General features: G+C 45.5%; 1 protein-coding gene across 1 annotated transcript in view; it reads left to right on the top strand.

The window, feature by feature from the left end:
- esama (endothelial cell adhesion molecule a) overlaps nt 1–15764 on the top strand; it is a 148878-nt gene that overhangs the window by 106202 nt on the left and 26912 nt on the right. Inside the window, exons 3-4 of the mRNA XM_085968066.1 lie at nt 2233–2434; nt 4865–5020. Coding sequence (XP_085824192.1) covers nt 2233–2434; nt 4865–5020 — 358 coding nt within the window. The remainder of the gene's footprint in view (nt 1–2232; nt 2435–4864; nt 5021–15764) is intronic.

The following is a 15764-nucleotide window of genomic DNA, read 5'->3' as shown; positions in this document are numbered from 1 at the left end:
CACATACCTGGTGGTACGGAGATTCGTGGTCCTGGGCCTCTTCGGGTACCTGCGAGTTGAGGCCCACGTACTCCAGGGGCGCAGGAGGTTCGCAAGCGCCCCAGGGATCATGTGGGCCGACCCAACCAATGAAAGAAGGGAATGCCCATTCATACTTATCGGGATTCCGTATGTACGGAATCCCCATAAGTATGAATGGGAACACCCCCAAAAATACATCTACACTTGAAATAAATGTAAAAAAAAAATCACATTTAAAGTTAATTAAAATGGCATTTAATTAAATATTTAAAACAAAAAATAAATTTTTTGAAAAATAACTTTACATGTTTTAAAGGGGCAAAAAATAAACTTACCCTATTGCACAGGTTTTTTAACGTATAAATTATTGATAAAATTTTATTTTTATCTTTTTTAAAACTCTTACACTGGTAAAAGCAGGCCTTACGCGGCCATTCGCGGGGCAGCCCAACTCTCTGCCCGCGGATGCCCTTTTCCCGGGAATGCGGATAATCTTGACAGATCGCAAGTTCTGGTTTTCCGCGCATGCGCTTCGCATGCCTAAACACGGAACTTGCGTGGCCCTTACAGGCGCGTATGCATCTGTAGGGGCCACAAATTACAGCCCAATAATGTATATATGTGTTTATGCCCATATGTCTGTATATATACCCACCACCAGTTGATAAATATGTTTTTTTATGTACACAAGATGGTCATGGAATTGCACAAGAGATTTCAGGAACTATTTCTACAGTGCCATCTAGTGGCTAGAGCTTGCAACTACATTGTGACAGTTGACATAAGAAAATTGAATGGAATATATTGACATTGCAGTTTACAATATAGCTGGACAAAATATATACAGCCTACCCCTGTTAATTTGAAATCATTTATTACAGGAAAAAAAACTCTTCATCATTAACTCAAAATATATCATTTAAATAAAACAACACAGGTGATGATTTATTCTTTAAAAAATGCCAATTAACAGATAATTCAAATGAAGTAATTTCAAGTTAAGAGGAGCAGACTGTATTAAGATGTTGATTATGTTCAAGATTAGCAAATATTGATTGAAGGAAAATTGAATGAAAACATTCAAAATAAAAATATTATTAAAATAACAAAAGAGAAAACTATTTTAAAATATAATCAAGATGGCCCCAAGAGAAACAACCAACTGATCAATAGACTTGGGAGGCAATTTTTCTAGCTTGCTTCTGTTGTGGCACTGGACAGGACCAGAGCAGCTGAAGTGTGCTGTACCTTTCTAGGCCCAGGTGAACCAGAATTTTTTAATCTCATGTCATTAGCATGTGCAATTCCACAACCATCTTGTGTACAAAGAAGAAAACTTATTCATCAACTGATAGTTGGCAAAATCATAAGTATATCGCCGTTCCTTCATCATCACTGGGTCAAAGTCCTGGAACTCCCTCCCTAACAGCACTGTGGGAGTACCTTCACCACACGGACTGCAGCGGTTCAAGAAGGCAGTTCACCACTACCTTTGCAAGGGCAGCTAGGGATGGGCAATAAATGCTGCCCACATCCCATGAACGAATAAAAAAAATAAAGTCTTGGGTCACATGCAATGTAGCCCCGTCCCTACTGGATCTAACATAGAAAAACTGGGCAGGATGAAGGACCATAGCTGCTGGCTGCCAGCCTCGAGGATTTCTGGCTGCTCGGCCCTCTCAGAATGTCCAGTCTGGGGGCGGGGGTTCTCCCTGTGCATGCCCACCACCAGCCTCTTTGTGATCCGTTGTGTCACAATGACGGGAATGTGAGGCTGGAGGCTGCGTTCACACCCTCCTGCCTGATTTGCTGGGGCTGAGCCGATTACAGGTGCAGCATTGCTCTACCCTGGGGTGAAGCCCACAGAATTCAGGGGCTGCATAAAGAGTGCAGAGACCCGGTGAACTGGATCTGTGCCCACTTTTCCCTGACCTTTGCACCTGGAGATTGGGCATTCCTGGTGCCAAAGATCAGGAGAATTGGCTCCTCAAACTTTTTCTTAAGTAGCCGGGCTAAATATTTGGAAATCAGCACCAATTCTTCATCAGTAGCCCAAAGAAACAATGATCAATCCCAGATTAACATCAAGTTCTCATTCATTTAATATCAGGGTTAAGGAATGTATTGACTTGGTTTGAGTGTATTATATCTAGTCTATGCCATGCTGCTAACTTTCCTTTTCAAAGATGAATTTTGCTTTTTCTCCCCAAGATACTGATGTATGCCAACAAGAAAGTTGTTACAGGAGGTCTGTACAAAAACCGTATTGGTTTCATGCATTCGATGCCGAGCAGTGATGTCTCCATATATATCAACAGCACCAATTTGGCTGATTCAGGTCACTACACTTGCACAGTAGTCACTTCGGATCCCGAGTTAATGATCGTCGGAGGAACCAACCTGTCCGTGCTGAGTATGTATTAAAAGCCCAGTGATCAGGATTAGTGAATTATTTAGAACTTTGATGTTGATGATTAAGCACCAATTGCAGGGCCAAGGACCTCATTAAGCCCCATCAGTAAATATGTCTGACCCTTTGTGTGGATAAAAGTTTGTTCTAAATGTGCTCACATTTTCCTGGGCCGTTTTTGGAGTGGCCTCCGGCAGTTCCTTTAGTCCTATAGTCTGCGTAAGAGCTTGCGAAACATATTTAAGCAGCCTTATGGTTGTTTGAGGTGGACGCGCTGCTCGCCCATTTACAGGCCTGCCTGAATACACCATCAGGTGGGTCCTGGGCTTCTAAGGGGCACCTGATGTGCTCCCACTACCCTGAGTTTCAACTGCTGGCTGCCCATTTTTTCAGGATAGAGCTGGCAATCATGAGTTGAATTTCTCCCGCAATGCATTTTCCGTCACTATAGCAATGCTAGGAACTCCAGTACGTTCCTGGCATACTGTGTTGCTATTGGGGTTTTTAAAATTTAAATGCTCCTCCCAATCGAGCGCAGGATGATTGATTTACACTCCTGGGCCCGGACTTTTACATTATTATTTTAAGCTTCCTGCCCTTCTCTTGAGCTGCCCTGAAGGCAGCAGGCCAGACTCCATACTGAAGGTGTCAAAGGTCCGCATCCCTACCCCTGAGGAGGCCTGCCATCGGTCACCGGGAACTAATTTTGAAAAGGAGTTAATAGGTTAACGCCTAACGCCTGTTTTAGGCAACCGCCTGGGACGCCTATAATGTAGGCCCCATGAACATGTTTCGGGCCAATGGAGGACCCAGTACAAAACCCGCACCTGCTTTCAGTGAGGGTGGGAGCTGCTGGGTCTAAGAGTGACATGGTGGGTGGGATTCATGGGATAGTCCAGGAATGCCTGCAGATGTGCTTTCAAATTGCTACTGGGTCGTAGGAAGACTCCCCACCCCCACCCCCCCCCGCCTCCCCCAACCCCATCGGAATTTCTGATGGTGGGAAAATGAGGTTGCCACCCGGCAGATCTGAGTTCCATCCCAGATTTCTGCTCACCAGCCCCCCCCCCCCCCCCCCCCCACCCCAGAATTTCAGGCTCAGCATCTTTAGGAGATCAGGGGAGAAATTGGGGAACTGAAGACGTCAATAGCGTCTATGAAACGGTTTTATTTGCTTAGATTAGACTCGTATAATAACTGATTCCACATATTGGAATTCTGGGCTTGATCAGAACCATCGTTGAGAGCCCTACTTTCTTCTCTGAATCCTGGATTTGAATTCAGTCTAGGTAAAATAATTTGCTGTTTCTAAGGATAATGAGTGAAATGAGCTCTGTGATGTTGGGCTCAAGAACTGTACAGAAGGCCATTGCACAGTAATGTGCTAGTTCCACTCTTGTCAAACCTAAACCTTTTTGCTTCCAATTCACATTTCAGTTATTAACATTTCTGACGTTAGAAAGAGTGACAGATGTGGTTTCCACAAGTAGCCTCTTTAAAATGAACATGATTTACTCGTCAGTGGGCTCGATTACCATTAAATGCTGCATCCTGAAGCAGTTCATCCACTCATGGTCGGAGGACCGCGGGTTGAAGCACCCTGACTGCTTGCCACTCTCGAATCAGCCTCTGCCGTCCTCGGCTAGGTTACTATTTTTGCAGTGCCACAGGGAAGCTGAATGCTCCCATTAGCTACATGTTGTCCTCTCCTTTCCTCAAGCTCCCCTCCCTCGATGGCAGACAATCCTACAGAACATAGTGCAGACTGTCCTCTTCTCTCAGCTTGAGAATGGGTGATGACAGGAGAGAGCAAATTAGGACAACATTTAGAAGTTAACAAGAAGTGACACTTGCCTCCCTTTGGTAGAGTGTCTTCTATAGACCGTCATACATGGAGTCCCACATTAAGCAACACTATGGTCGAAAATGTCCGGTGGAAGCAGTTAGTAATGATGAATTCAAATGCAAATTAGATAGATTTATTTCTGAAAATAAATATATGAGTAATTTGAGACATCACGTGTGGTAAGTGCAGCATGCTTGGGAGGAACAGTTGACTTTGGGCCTATGGTTCCCAAAGCTCTCCACCATCGGGGTATTCCTCGCCTCATGTCTGGGTCTGTTGTAGACTAATTGACAGAGATTGGTTGCTATGATTAGTCAACAACTCCATTATTGCTGTATTATGCCACTACCAGGATGGTAGAAGACGAATGACAGGGACTTTGGCCTTTTTTTGTTTATCAATTCCTATGAGAGATCGGAGAGTCCACCCTGAGTACTGTAGCAATAGCAATATTTTGGAAATCATTATACAGCTTTTATTGTAAACAAATTAGTCCTTTAAAGAAGTATTATGAAGATTATATTCTAGCTTTTGAACAGCCATCTCACCTAATTTGTATTCATTTTCCCTTCACGTGTCTTATTCAGTTCCACCCTCCACTCCGAAGTGTAGCATTAATGGAAGCCGACATGTTGGCAACAATGTGACCCTAACCTGTCGCTCAGCAAATGGCAGACCAGTCCCCACCTACACATGGCAACGGATTACTCCCAAGCCACAGGCCTTTTCTTTCCTAGCCCACAGTGAGTATGAAAAACTGAAGTGCTTTTATTCCATGCGTGATGTAGAATTGGCTAGTTTCATTAATCTCCAGCTGAATTCTCATGGGTAAACTAGAAGGCTCCTAAAAGCAAAACCTTACAACAGTGCTGACGCATCAAAAAGTACTTTATTTGCTGTGAAGCGCTTTGGGACATCCTGAGGTCATGAAAGGCGCTGTATAAATGCAAGTCTTTCTTTCTTAGAGGATGGGGGTATACTCGTGTGCTGGAAGAGGGTCCTGTTGTGCTCGGGTTCTATACCACTGTGTAAATTCCCAAATCAGTACTTCCATTGGAACAATGTCCTGTTTTAATCACTTCCTCCTGAACAGGACATTTAACTGAATCATAGAATCATACAGCACAGAAGGAGGCCATTCAGCCCATTGTATCTGTGTCGGCTCTTTGAAAGAGTGATCCAATTAGTCCCGCTCCCCTGCTCTTTCCTCACAGCCCTGAAACATTTATCCCCTTCAATTATTTATCCATATCCCTTTTGAAAGTTACTGTTGAATCTGCTTCCACCTTCCTTTCAGGCAGCGCACAACAACTCGCTGGGTAAAACAATATCCCCTCTGGTTCTTTGGCCAATTACCTTAAATCTGTGTCTTCTGGTTACTGACTGTCTTGCCAGTGGAAATAGCTTCTCCCTATTTACACTATCAAAACCCCTCATAATTTTTGAACACCTCTATTAAATCTCTCCTTAACCTTCTCTGCTCTAAGGACAATCCCAGTTTCTCCAGTCTCTCCACAAACTGACGTTTCTGTCAGAAGCTGTTCTCGTTGAAGATTGATCAATTTGCAACGGCAACTTTCAACACCACATTGAAAGGCCCTCTTATATTACAGCACCACATCCAGCAGACACAGCTCTGCAATGTTCTGAGCCTGCGAGGTGCTCTGAATCCACCCACAACTTAAACAGACCATTGGAAGCAACATCAAAGCAACTTGTGTGCACATACTCAAGAGTCTTATTTGTGACTTTTGTTTCTGGCCACAGGATCTGCCCCAAGGGATGGTCTGTAAAAGCCTGCAATGTGGAAAGTGCATTGGTGGTCCTCACGGGTAGATGGACTGCTCAGCCTAGCCACCGCCAGAACAAAATGGCACCCGCGACCTGCAGTCCTGCGCCAGCCATTTACATCTGCGCCAGTAGCACCTTGACTTCAGTTGGAGCGTGCAAAATCACCTCTTGACATTAGAGCGGTTTCCGTGTTATAAATTGGGATAAAAGTCACAAAATGGTAACATGCAAAACCCTTTTTTAACACCCTCAGCAGTTACACTTCTGCAAAATGTTTTCTTATTCCTTCCTGGGATGTGGGCGTCACTGGCAAGGCCAGCCATTTATTGCCCATCCCTAATTGCCCTTGAGAAGGTGCTGGTGAGCTGCCTTCTTGAACCATTGCAGTCCGTGTGGTGAAGGTACTCCTACAGTGGTTAGTTCCAGGAATTTGACCCAGCAACGATGAAAGAATGGTGATATATTTCCAAGTCAGGATGGTGTGTAACTTGAAGGGGAACTTGCAGGTGATGGTGTTCCCATGCGTCTGCTGCCCTTGTCCTTCTAGGTGGAAGAGGTCACAGGTTTGGGAGGTACTGCCAAAGAAACCTTGGTGAGTTGCTGCAGTGCAACTTGTAGATGTACACACTGTAGCCACGGTACGCCGGTGGTGCAGGGAGTGAAAGTTTAAGGTGGTGTATGTCGAGCTTCTTAAGTGTTGTTGGAGCTGTACTCATCCAGGCAAGTGGAGAGCATTCCATCACACTCCTGATTTGTGCCTTGTAGATGGTGGAAAGGCTTTGGGGAGTCAGGAGGTGAGACACTTGCCACAGAATATCCAGCCTCTGACCTGCTCTTGTAGCCACAGTATATATGTGGTTGGTCCAGTTAAGTTTCTGGTCAATGGTGACCCCCAGGATGTTGATAGTGGGGGATTCAGCAATGGAAATGCCGTTGATGTCAAGGGGCGATGGTTAGACTCTCGCTTGTTGGAGATAGTCATTGCCTGGCACTTGTGTGGCACGACTGTTACCTGCCACTTATCAGCCCAAGCCTGAATGTCGTCCAGGTTTTGCTGCAAGTGGGCATGGACTGCTTCATTATCTGAGGAGTTGCAAATGGTACTGAACACTGTGCAATCATCAGCAAACATCCCCACTTCTGACCTTATGATGGAGGGAAGGTCATTGATGAAGCAGCTGAAGATGGTTGGGCCTAGGACACTGCCCTGAGGAACTCCTGCAGCGATGTCCTCAGCTGAGAAAATTGACCTTCAACCACCACAACCATCTTCCTTTGTGCTGGTATGACTCCAGCCAATGGAGAGTTTTCCCCCTGATTCCCATTGACTTCAGTTTTACTAGGGTTCCTTGATGCCAAACTTGGTCAAATTCTACCTTGATGTCAAGGGCAGTCACTCTCACCTCACCTCTGGAATTCAGCTCTTTTGTCTATGTTTGGACCAAGGCTGTAATGAGATCAGGAGCCGACTGGTCTTGGCAGAACCCAAACTGAGCATCGGTGAGCAGGTTATTGGTGAGTAAGTGCCGCTTGATAGCACTGTCGATGAGACCTTCCAAAACTTTGCTGATGATTGAGAGTAGACTGATGGGGCGGTAATTGGTCAGATTGGATTTGGCCTGCTTTGTGGACAGGACATACCTGGGCAGTTTTCCACATTGTCGTATAGATGCCAGTGTTGTAGCTGTACTGGAACAGCTTGGCTAGAGGCACGGCTAGTTCTGGAGTGAAAGTCTTCAGCATGATAGCCGGGATGTTGTCAGGGCCCATAGCCTTTGCTGTATCCAGTGCGCTCAGCCGTTTCTTGATATCATGTGGAGTGAATTGAATTGGCTGAAGACTGGCTTCTGTGATGATGGGGACCTCAGGAGGAGGCCAATATGGATCATCCACTCAGCACTTCTGGCTGAAGATGGTTGCAAACGCTTCAGCCTTGTCTTTTACATTCGCATGCTGGGCTCCACCATCATTGAGGATGGGGATATTCATGGAGCCTCCTCCTCCCGTTAGTTGTTTAATGATCCACCACCATTCACGACTGGATGTGGCCGGACTGCAGAGCTTTGATCTGATCTATTGATTGTGGGATCGCTTAGCTCTGTCTATAGCATGCTGCTTCCACTGTTTAGCATGCATGTAGTCCTGTGTTGCAGCTTCCCCAGGTTGGCACCTCATTTTTAGGTATGCCTGGTGCTGCTCCTGGCATGCTCTTCTGCACTCCTCATTGAACCAGGGTTGGTCCCCTGGCCTGATGGTAATGGTAGGGTTAGTCATATGCCAGGCCATGAGGTTACAGATTGTGGTGGAATACAATTCTGCTGCTGCTGATGGCCCACAGCGCCTCATGGATGCCCAGTTTTGAGCTGCTAGATTTGTTCTGAATCTATCCCATTTAGTGCTATGGTAGTGCCACACAACACGACGGAGGGTGTCCTCAGTGTGAAGACGGGATTTAGTTTCCACAAGGACTGTGCAGTGGTCACTGCTACCAATGCAATCATGGACAGATGCATCTGCGACAGGTAGATTGGTGAGGATTATAGGTTTTTCCCCTCGTGTTGGTTCTCTCACCACCTGCCGCAGTCCTAGTCTGGCAGCTATGTCCTTCAGGACTTGGCCAGCTCGGTCAGTAGTGGTGCTGCCGAGCCACTCTTGGTGATGAACATTGAAGTCCCCCACCCAGAGTACATTCTGTGCCCTTGCTACCCTCAGTGCTTCTTCCAAGTGGTGTTCAACATGGAGGAGTACTGATTCATCAGCTGAGGGAGGGCAGTAGGTGGTAATCAGCAGGAGGTTTCCTTGCCCATGCTTGAACTGAAGCCATGAGACTTCATGGGGTCCGGACTCCCAGGGCCACTCCTTCCCGACTGTATACCATTGTGCCACCACCTCTGCTGGGTCTGTCCTGCCGGTGGGACAGGACATACCCAGGGATGGTGATGGAGGAATCTGGGACATTTTGATGAGATTGACTGGGTTTGCAGAGAATCAATGGGACATTGGTTGAAATGATTTGCAGATTCTTACGATTCACTATAATAGATCATTAGCGTACTGACCCATAGGAGAATTTAAGGAGCATTGCAGCACTGTGTTCCGTATTGAAGGGGAGAGCATCTCCAAGACTTTGCTATTTTATAGAAGGAGGTAAACTTCCCATGGTAACATGCCGCTTTGGGTAAAAGTACGGAAAGGAAGAACGGTCATGGGGCTCAGACTTGCACATTGATTCTCTGCAAACCCAGTCAACCTCATCAAAATGTAAATCTGCATCCCGGTCGGTAGGGTTAAAATTCGTTAGTGTGGTTCCTGTGCATTCTTTGGCCCGTAATTTCCGATGGGAGGCTTCCTGCATGCGGATGTCTCCTATCGGGAAAAAATCTATGCCCTTACCTGAGGGCTCCCGAGGTCCGGCCATTTCCGATCCTGGGCCTCTCCACAACGAAATGCGCAGGGCCCACGTATCCCAGGGGCGCAGGCGGTTCGCGAGCATCCCATGGATCACGTGGGCCAGGCGAGCCAATGGGAGAAGAGAATCCCCCTTCATACTTTTGACAGATAGACCTCAAAAAAAGACATCAAAACATTAAATAAATTTTTTTTTAAAATCACATTTTTAAAATGAGTTAAAATTACATTAAATTAAATATTTTAAACAAAAATTTAATTTTTTGAAAAAATAATTAAAGGTTTTTACGGGGCTAAAAATAAACTTACCTTTTTTAAAAGTATTTAAAAATTATAAATGAGTGAATTAAAAAAAAACTCTTATGCTGGTAAAAGCAGGCCTTACGCTTTTACCAGGTGTAAGATTTCTAAGGGTTTTCAGCGGGCGGAGGTTCTGCAGAAAGCGGAACTCTCCGCCTGCAGAGGCCCTTCTCCAGGGCAGGCGTCCGATCTGTCAAGAAGATTCTTGACAGATCGGAAGTGCTGGTTTTCAGCGCATGCGCTGTGCAGGCGTGAAACCGGTATTTGTGAGGTCCCTACGGGTGGGTACACAGCTCGTACACACCCGTAGGCATCGGAAAATACGGGCCTTTGTCTTTGCAGTCTCGTACTTCACCATCTCCATAGCCTGTAAGTCTTGCCCACTGCCTCCAATCTTTCTAGGGCTAATAGGTCGGGGAAGGGAGACTGTCTTCTTTTTCTTTAAGGGACAATAGTATGTGTTATGCCATTATTGGCCTTTCCTTCTGTTTGTGTCGCATTTTTGCTTTACAGTTGAAAGCTCTCAAGCTGTTCATTGGCTAATTTTGGTCACAAAGAAACATTAAGGTGTTGTCTCCATCCTCAAGATTTAAAGAGTGTTGCTAAAATTCTATCAAACCGGATTCTTTTCACTAATATGCTAGCGTGGGATCATGAAATTCTTTCATTTTAGGTGAAGCTGGGAGCTAGACTCTGGCCTTTCACCTTTGGCCTTTCACCTCTGAGAATGGGTTTTGAATTCAGCCATCCAGACAGATGGAGTGAAAGTCTTGTCTGCCTTCTGGCAGAATGGGGTCCAGGCGAAATTATTTTGGCCAGGCTGAGCCCAGCTCCGAGTAGGCGACATCCCACAAAGCAAAATTGGGTCTAATTTGGAACTAAATTAGTATTCTCACTGAGTTTAGAAGAATGAGAGGGGATCTCATGGAAACATATAAAATTCTGACAGGGCTAGACAGACTGGATGCAGGGAGGATGTTTCCCCTGGCTGGGGGGTCTAGAACGAGGGGTCACAGTCTCAGGATACGGGGTAGGACATTTAGGACTGAGATGAGGAGAAATTTCTTCCCTCAGAGGGTGGTGAACCTGTGGAATTCTCTACCACAGAAGGCTGTGGAGGCCAAGTCACTGAATATATTTAAGAAGGAGATGCAGTAGATAGATTTCTAGACACAAAATGCATCAAGGGGCATGGGGAGAGAGCGGGAATATGGTCTTGAGATAGAGGATCAGCCATGATCATATTGAATGGCGGAGCAGGCTCGAAGGGCCGAATGGCCTACTCCTGCTCCTATTTTTCTATGTTTCTAAGATGAATTGGAAAAAAAAGCCACACTGGTGCAATAAACGGTACTAACCTACATTTGTGTTTGCAGCTTTATGTTTTTACATGATAGAATTTCTTTCTAATTTGTGCTTACTTGTCCAACTAAGATCCCCCTATCTTTTAGGGCATTGTCTTGCAGAGTTTTGTGGAGCTGAGTGGGAAGAATCCCTATCCCCATCAACTGGTTTAATCCTTCAGGTTCCATAAATGAAAGAGTCTGGCTGATCGATCATCACCAGCACCCAGGAATACCGTGGGCTTGCCTCGTTCAGGGGTTGGAATACTGAGTCTGCCACTGAAGGTTCAAGTCTCCTATTACTAGAATTCTCCTCATGGAGGACAAATACCATGCCACCCCTCACCCCTACATTCTAGATGATACTCAATGGACAACTGGGTTTGAGTCCTTGCTTAGTGAATAGATAAAAGGAATTGTTCGAGTGGCATGAAATCTCGAAACATAAAAGGTGTGACCTCAAGATTCCACATCTGCTATTTTATGTACTTTTGTTTTTAAATGTTAGATCAAAAAGCCTTCACTTTATATTTTCCTGTTAACTTAATATCCATGTGAGTGCTATAATGCAGCGTGGTATTTAGGGATGTTAAAGTTTCAGGTTGATATCACAGAAACCCCACAGTGCAGATAGAGGCCATTTCGGCCCATCGAGCCTGCACCGACACATATCCCACCCGATCCCCGTAACCTCTACACCAACACATATCCCACCCTATCCCTGTAACCCCACGTATTTAATCCCCCTAACACTAAGGGTCAATTTATCATAGCCAATCAACCTAAACCACACATCTTTGGACTGTGGGAGGAAACCCGGAGAAAACCCACGCAAACACAGGGAGAATGTGCAAACTCCACACAGACAGTCGCCCAAGGCCGGATTCGAACCCGGGTCTCTGGCGCTGTGAGGCAACAGTGCTAACCACTATGCCACCGTACTGGTTATCAAAGGATTGCTCATGGCTGATTGAACCAATGCACCTGGACCTTTCTGGCCCATCTTAATTGCACCGGGGTTTGATGAAGAGAAAAGGTAACAGTGAGAAGCCTTGTTCATGACCTGTTGGAGTTGCACACTCCATGACAATGCGCCATTAATTCTAAAAGCTGTTCTGTGTACTTTTCTTTTGGTGGGGTGGGGGGAGGGGAAGGACTAAATTCATAAAATCTATCCTCTTCGTGTCAGGGAATAAAACACTTTTCTGCTTTTGTCAGCAATGAGTACATTTTCCTCTACTTGCTAATATTAATGGGAGAAATTTGCTTTATTCTCATGCCAACTTTATCCGCTAAAACTAGCAACTAAAAGGAAATGTATCCACTTGTGGCAGCATCAGGCTCTCCCAGGTCAGGTATGTCACCGGCCAGACACGAGGCAAACTTCCCTCTGCTCTGCGCCAACTATGTACAGTATTTTAACCATAACCTTAGAGTGCCCCCTGTTCCACCAGTGTGAATTTTCTATTCCCCAAACCAGACATTTGTGAGCGAGACTGAATTTAGGGACAAACGATGAGCAGATTTTAGTTTGCGTTCTGGGTTCATAACCCACTCATTTAAATGGATCCTTTACCACCAGCAGAGGCAGAGAAGACTTTCATACAGGAAACTTTGGTTTATCTGGAGGTTAACTGTCCGGAATGCTCGAGCCACTGGCAAAAATCAGGAGCCGTTTCGTTAGGTTTTTTTTCTTTTAGTTGCTTTTTTTTCACCAGTCAGGCTCTGCAAGGTCTCGCTGAAGCTGTTGCTAAGCTACAGAGACGCTTGCAAGGTACGGCCGACTGTTTAGAAGCTGTTGCTAAGCAACAGGGTTTGTTGCCAGATACGGAGCTCAAAATCTCTGTATGTTTCAACATTAGCGCTGGTTTGTCCGGCAGTTTTGATGGGACGGCAACAGCTCGGTCCCGTCGGTGCCGGATAGCACAAAGTTTCCTGTACTAGCTTTCTGGGCTGGATTTCAACCCAGGGATGAAAAAACAGTGGCCTAGAAATTGGAGAATGCCGGAAACCTGCTGGTAACAGCGGCGGCCAAGGATAATGGCTGCCGGCCGAGAGAGCGACGGCAGTACCAAAATGCCGGTACTGCCTGCTCATTATCATCAGCGCGGCGGTGATTTTCTAGTCCAACGCACTCTTTGCAGCGCTAATGTCAGAAGGAGGCCAAAGGTCAGCCTCCGTCTCCTGCTCACAGTGTAGGGGAGCTCGGAAGAAAGGAGCGACCCGAACAGTTGCCGTACAGATGCCAAAAATATTAGCTGCCACCCGACGTTTGTCGATTTTTTTTTGTTTGTTTATGACATGAATGCAGATAAAAGAGACCTTCAGCGATCATCATCAATCGTTGCAATGGAGTTCACCCATGGATTTACTGATCCACAAACACAGTAGGCCTCCCAGAAAGCTGCCAGAAAATGCAATGCCCCCCCTCCACCGTCATTGATGGGCAAAAAATGTAAGTTTGAATCAAGAACCTTGGCAAAGGAGGCGTTTAAAGTTCTGGTGCCAATCCTCATAAGTCCTGCCAGACTCCTCATGGCTGTTAACACTGATGAAAGACCTTTTAGCGGCAGCAAATACTGGCGTGATTTAGCGCGGGCGGCAATGTGAGCAGAGAACTCCAAAATGGATGAGCTGGCATCAACATGGCATTGCACTCTTGACTGACGTCACGCTCCACCTCATTAAAATACTCTCGCCGATAGCGGGCAACGGCCGCGCAGATGACCTGCCAAAAATAGCGCCGCGGCGGTACCTGCCACCAGCTGGCGGAAGAGCGCCGGCTGCCATTTTTTCACCATTTCATGGCGCTAACGGGCGTGTAAACCACATGAATTTCTAGGCCAGTGCGTTAACCCAGTGCATTACCAAGCTCTTCATAGAATCATAGAATGATACAACACTGAAGGAGGCCAGTCGGCCCATCGTGCCTGTGCCGGCTCTTTGGTAGAGCGATCCAATTAGTGTCACTCCCCTGCTCTTTCCCCATAGCCCTGTAAATTTTTTTCTTCATGTATTTATCCAATTCTCCTTTGAAAGTTACTATTGAATCTGTTGCAATCACCCTTTCAGACAGTGCATTCCTGATCACAACAACTCGCTGCGTTAAAAAGAAAAGTCCTCATTTCGCCTCTGGTTCTTTTGCCAATCACCTTAAATCCGTGTCCTTCAGTTACCGACCTTTCTGCCACTGAAAATAGTTCCTCCTTATTTACTCTATCAAAACTGTTTCGTGTCTTTTCCTTCCTTGACTCAAAATAGGTGAAAATGGACAAAATGGGAGATAGGAGGTATGACAGCTTTGTACACTGAAGCACTGTTAATGCCCTCTGACTTGAGGTACATCTCGAGATTTAACAAAAACGAATGGCCAATTGAGAATTTGTAGGAGCCCGGTATAAACGGCTTGAAACAGATCTCCCAACTGTACTTAATTAAGAGAAAATGTCAGTGAGTCTATCAGCCAAATACGTCATCTAAAACGTCACCTGAATTAAATAATGACTAAATAAATATATGTTCCCAAGCATTGAGGTGTTCCTACAGGTGCTGAAATGGTTGTGGTAAACGGCATTTGGGCTTTAACCAAATATCCTCACTCGAGCCTTCTTTGAGAAGCTTCCCCTTGGCAATTTAGCTTCAGCCATAAGAACATATGGAATTGGCAGTCGGGAAAAGTCCAGCTTGTCCATCGAGTTTGCCCCACACAACTGTCATGGCTGGAGCATCATGATTCGGCACCCATACCCACCAGCACACAAACCCACCTGCCCACCATCAATCATGTAATCTCCTGGGAGAGGCATCAAAACAGAGGGAAAAAAAACAAGGCCAATCAGGGGGATGGATAAAGCCAAGAGAACCATTAAAGACTGATTAGGACCACAAAAGGTATCTATTCAGCTGAGTGTTCTTGAAGATACTCAGTTGGAACACCTTGGATTGCCACTGTAACTGGACCTGAAATAAGAACTGGTTCTGATTAAGGGGTCATGCTATTAGGAAATTTGAATTAGAAATACAGTGAAACCTCCATCAAAATGAAGGGAAGACTCAGCAGGTCAGGCAGCATCTGTGGAGAGAGAAACAGAGTTAACGTTTCTGGTCGATGACCCTTCGCCATAACTGGAAAAAGTTGATGATGGAACAGGTTTTTAAGCAAGTATAGGGGCCATTTTGCGCACAGCAAGATCTGACAACTTAATCTGTTTCTGGTAATGATGGTTGAGGGAGGATTGTAAAGATTAAATGTCAAAATCAGGTTGGCTCCCAAGCCAATATCTGCTGAACACTTCTCGACAGGTCCTGTACAAAGCTGCCAACTACTTATGTGTTTTAGTACAATGATTCAGATGTATAGAGCCCCTCTATTAAACATGGAGTCTCTCCATCGGTATCCTGTTTTAATTAAAACCTAGTGCAGACTTATGAATATTTCCTTTTCTTTGTCTACTTTATAAGATTTTTTTAAGCATTGCTGATGCTGGTTCAGGGCCCGTCAGTGTGAGGGAGCTGCATCAATTTTCACAATTGATGCTGATGTATTCATGATTAATGACTTCTGTTGTTAATGCAGCTCCCTCACAGTGTCTCCTTCCAGGAAGCCCTTCTAATGAGCTCATCAGTTGCTCTTCAGGTATATTTC

Source organism: Somniosus microcephalus, chromosome 26, assembly GCF_052327205.1.
Source record: "Somniosus microcephalus isolate GS21.2 chromosome 26, FLI_Smic_1.0, whole genome shotgun sequence".
In the NCBI taxonomy this organism is placed as follows: domain Eukaryota; kingdom Metazoa; phylum Chordata; class Chondrichthyes; order Squaliformes; family Somniosidae; genus Somniosus; species Somniosus microcephalus.
This window is presented reverse-complemented; position numbering and strand designations above follow the sequence as displayed.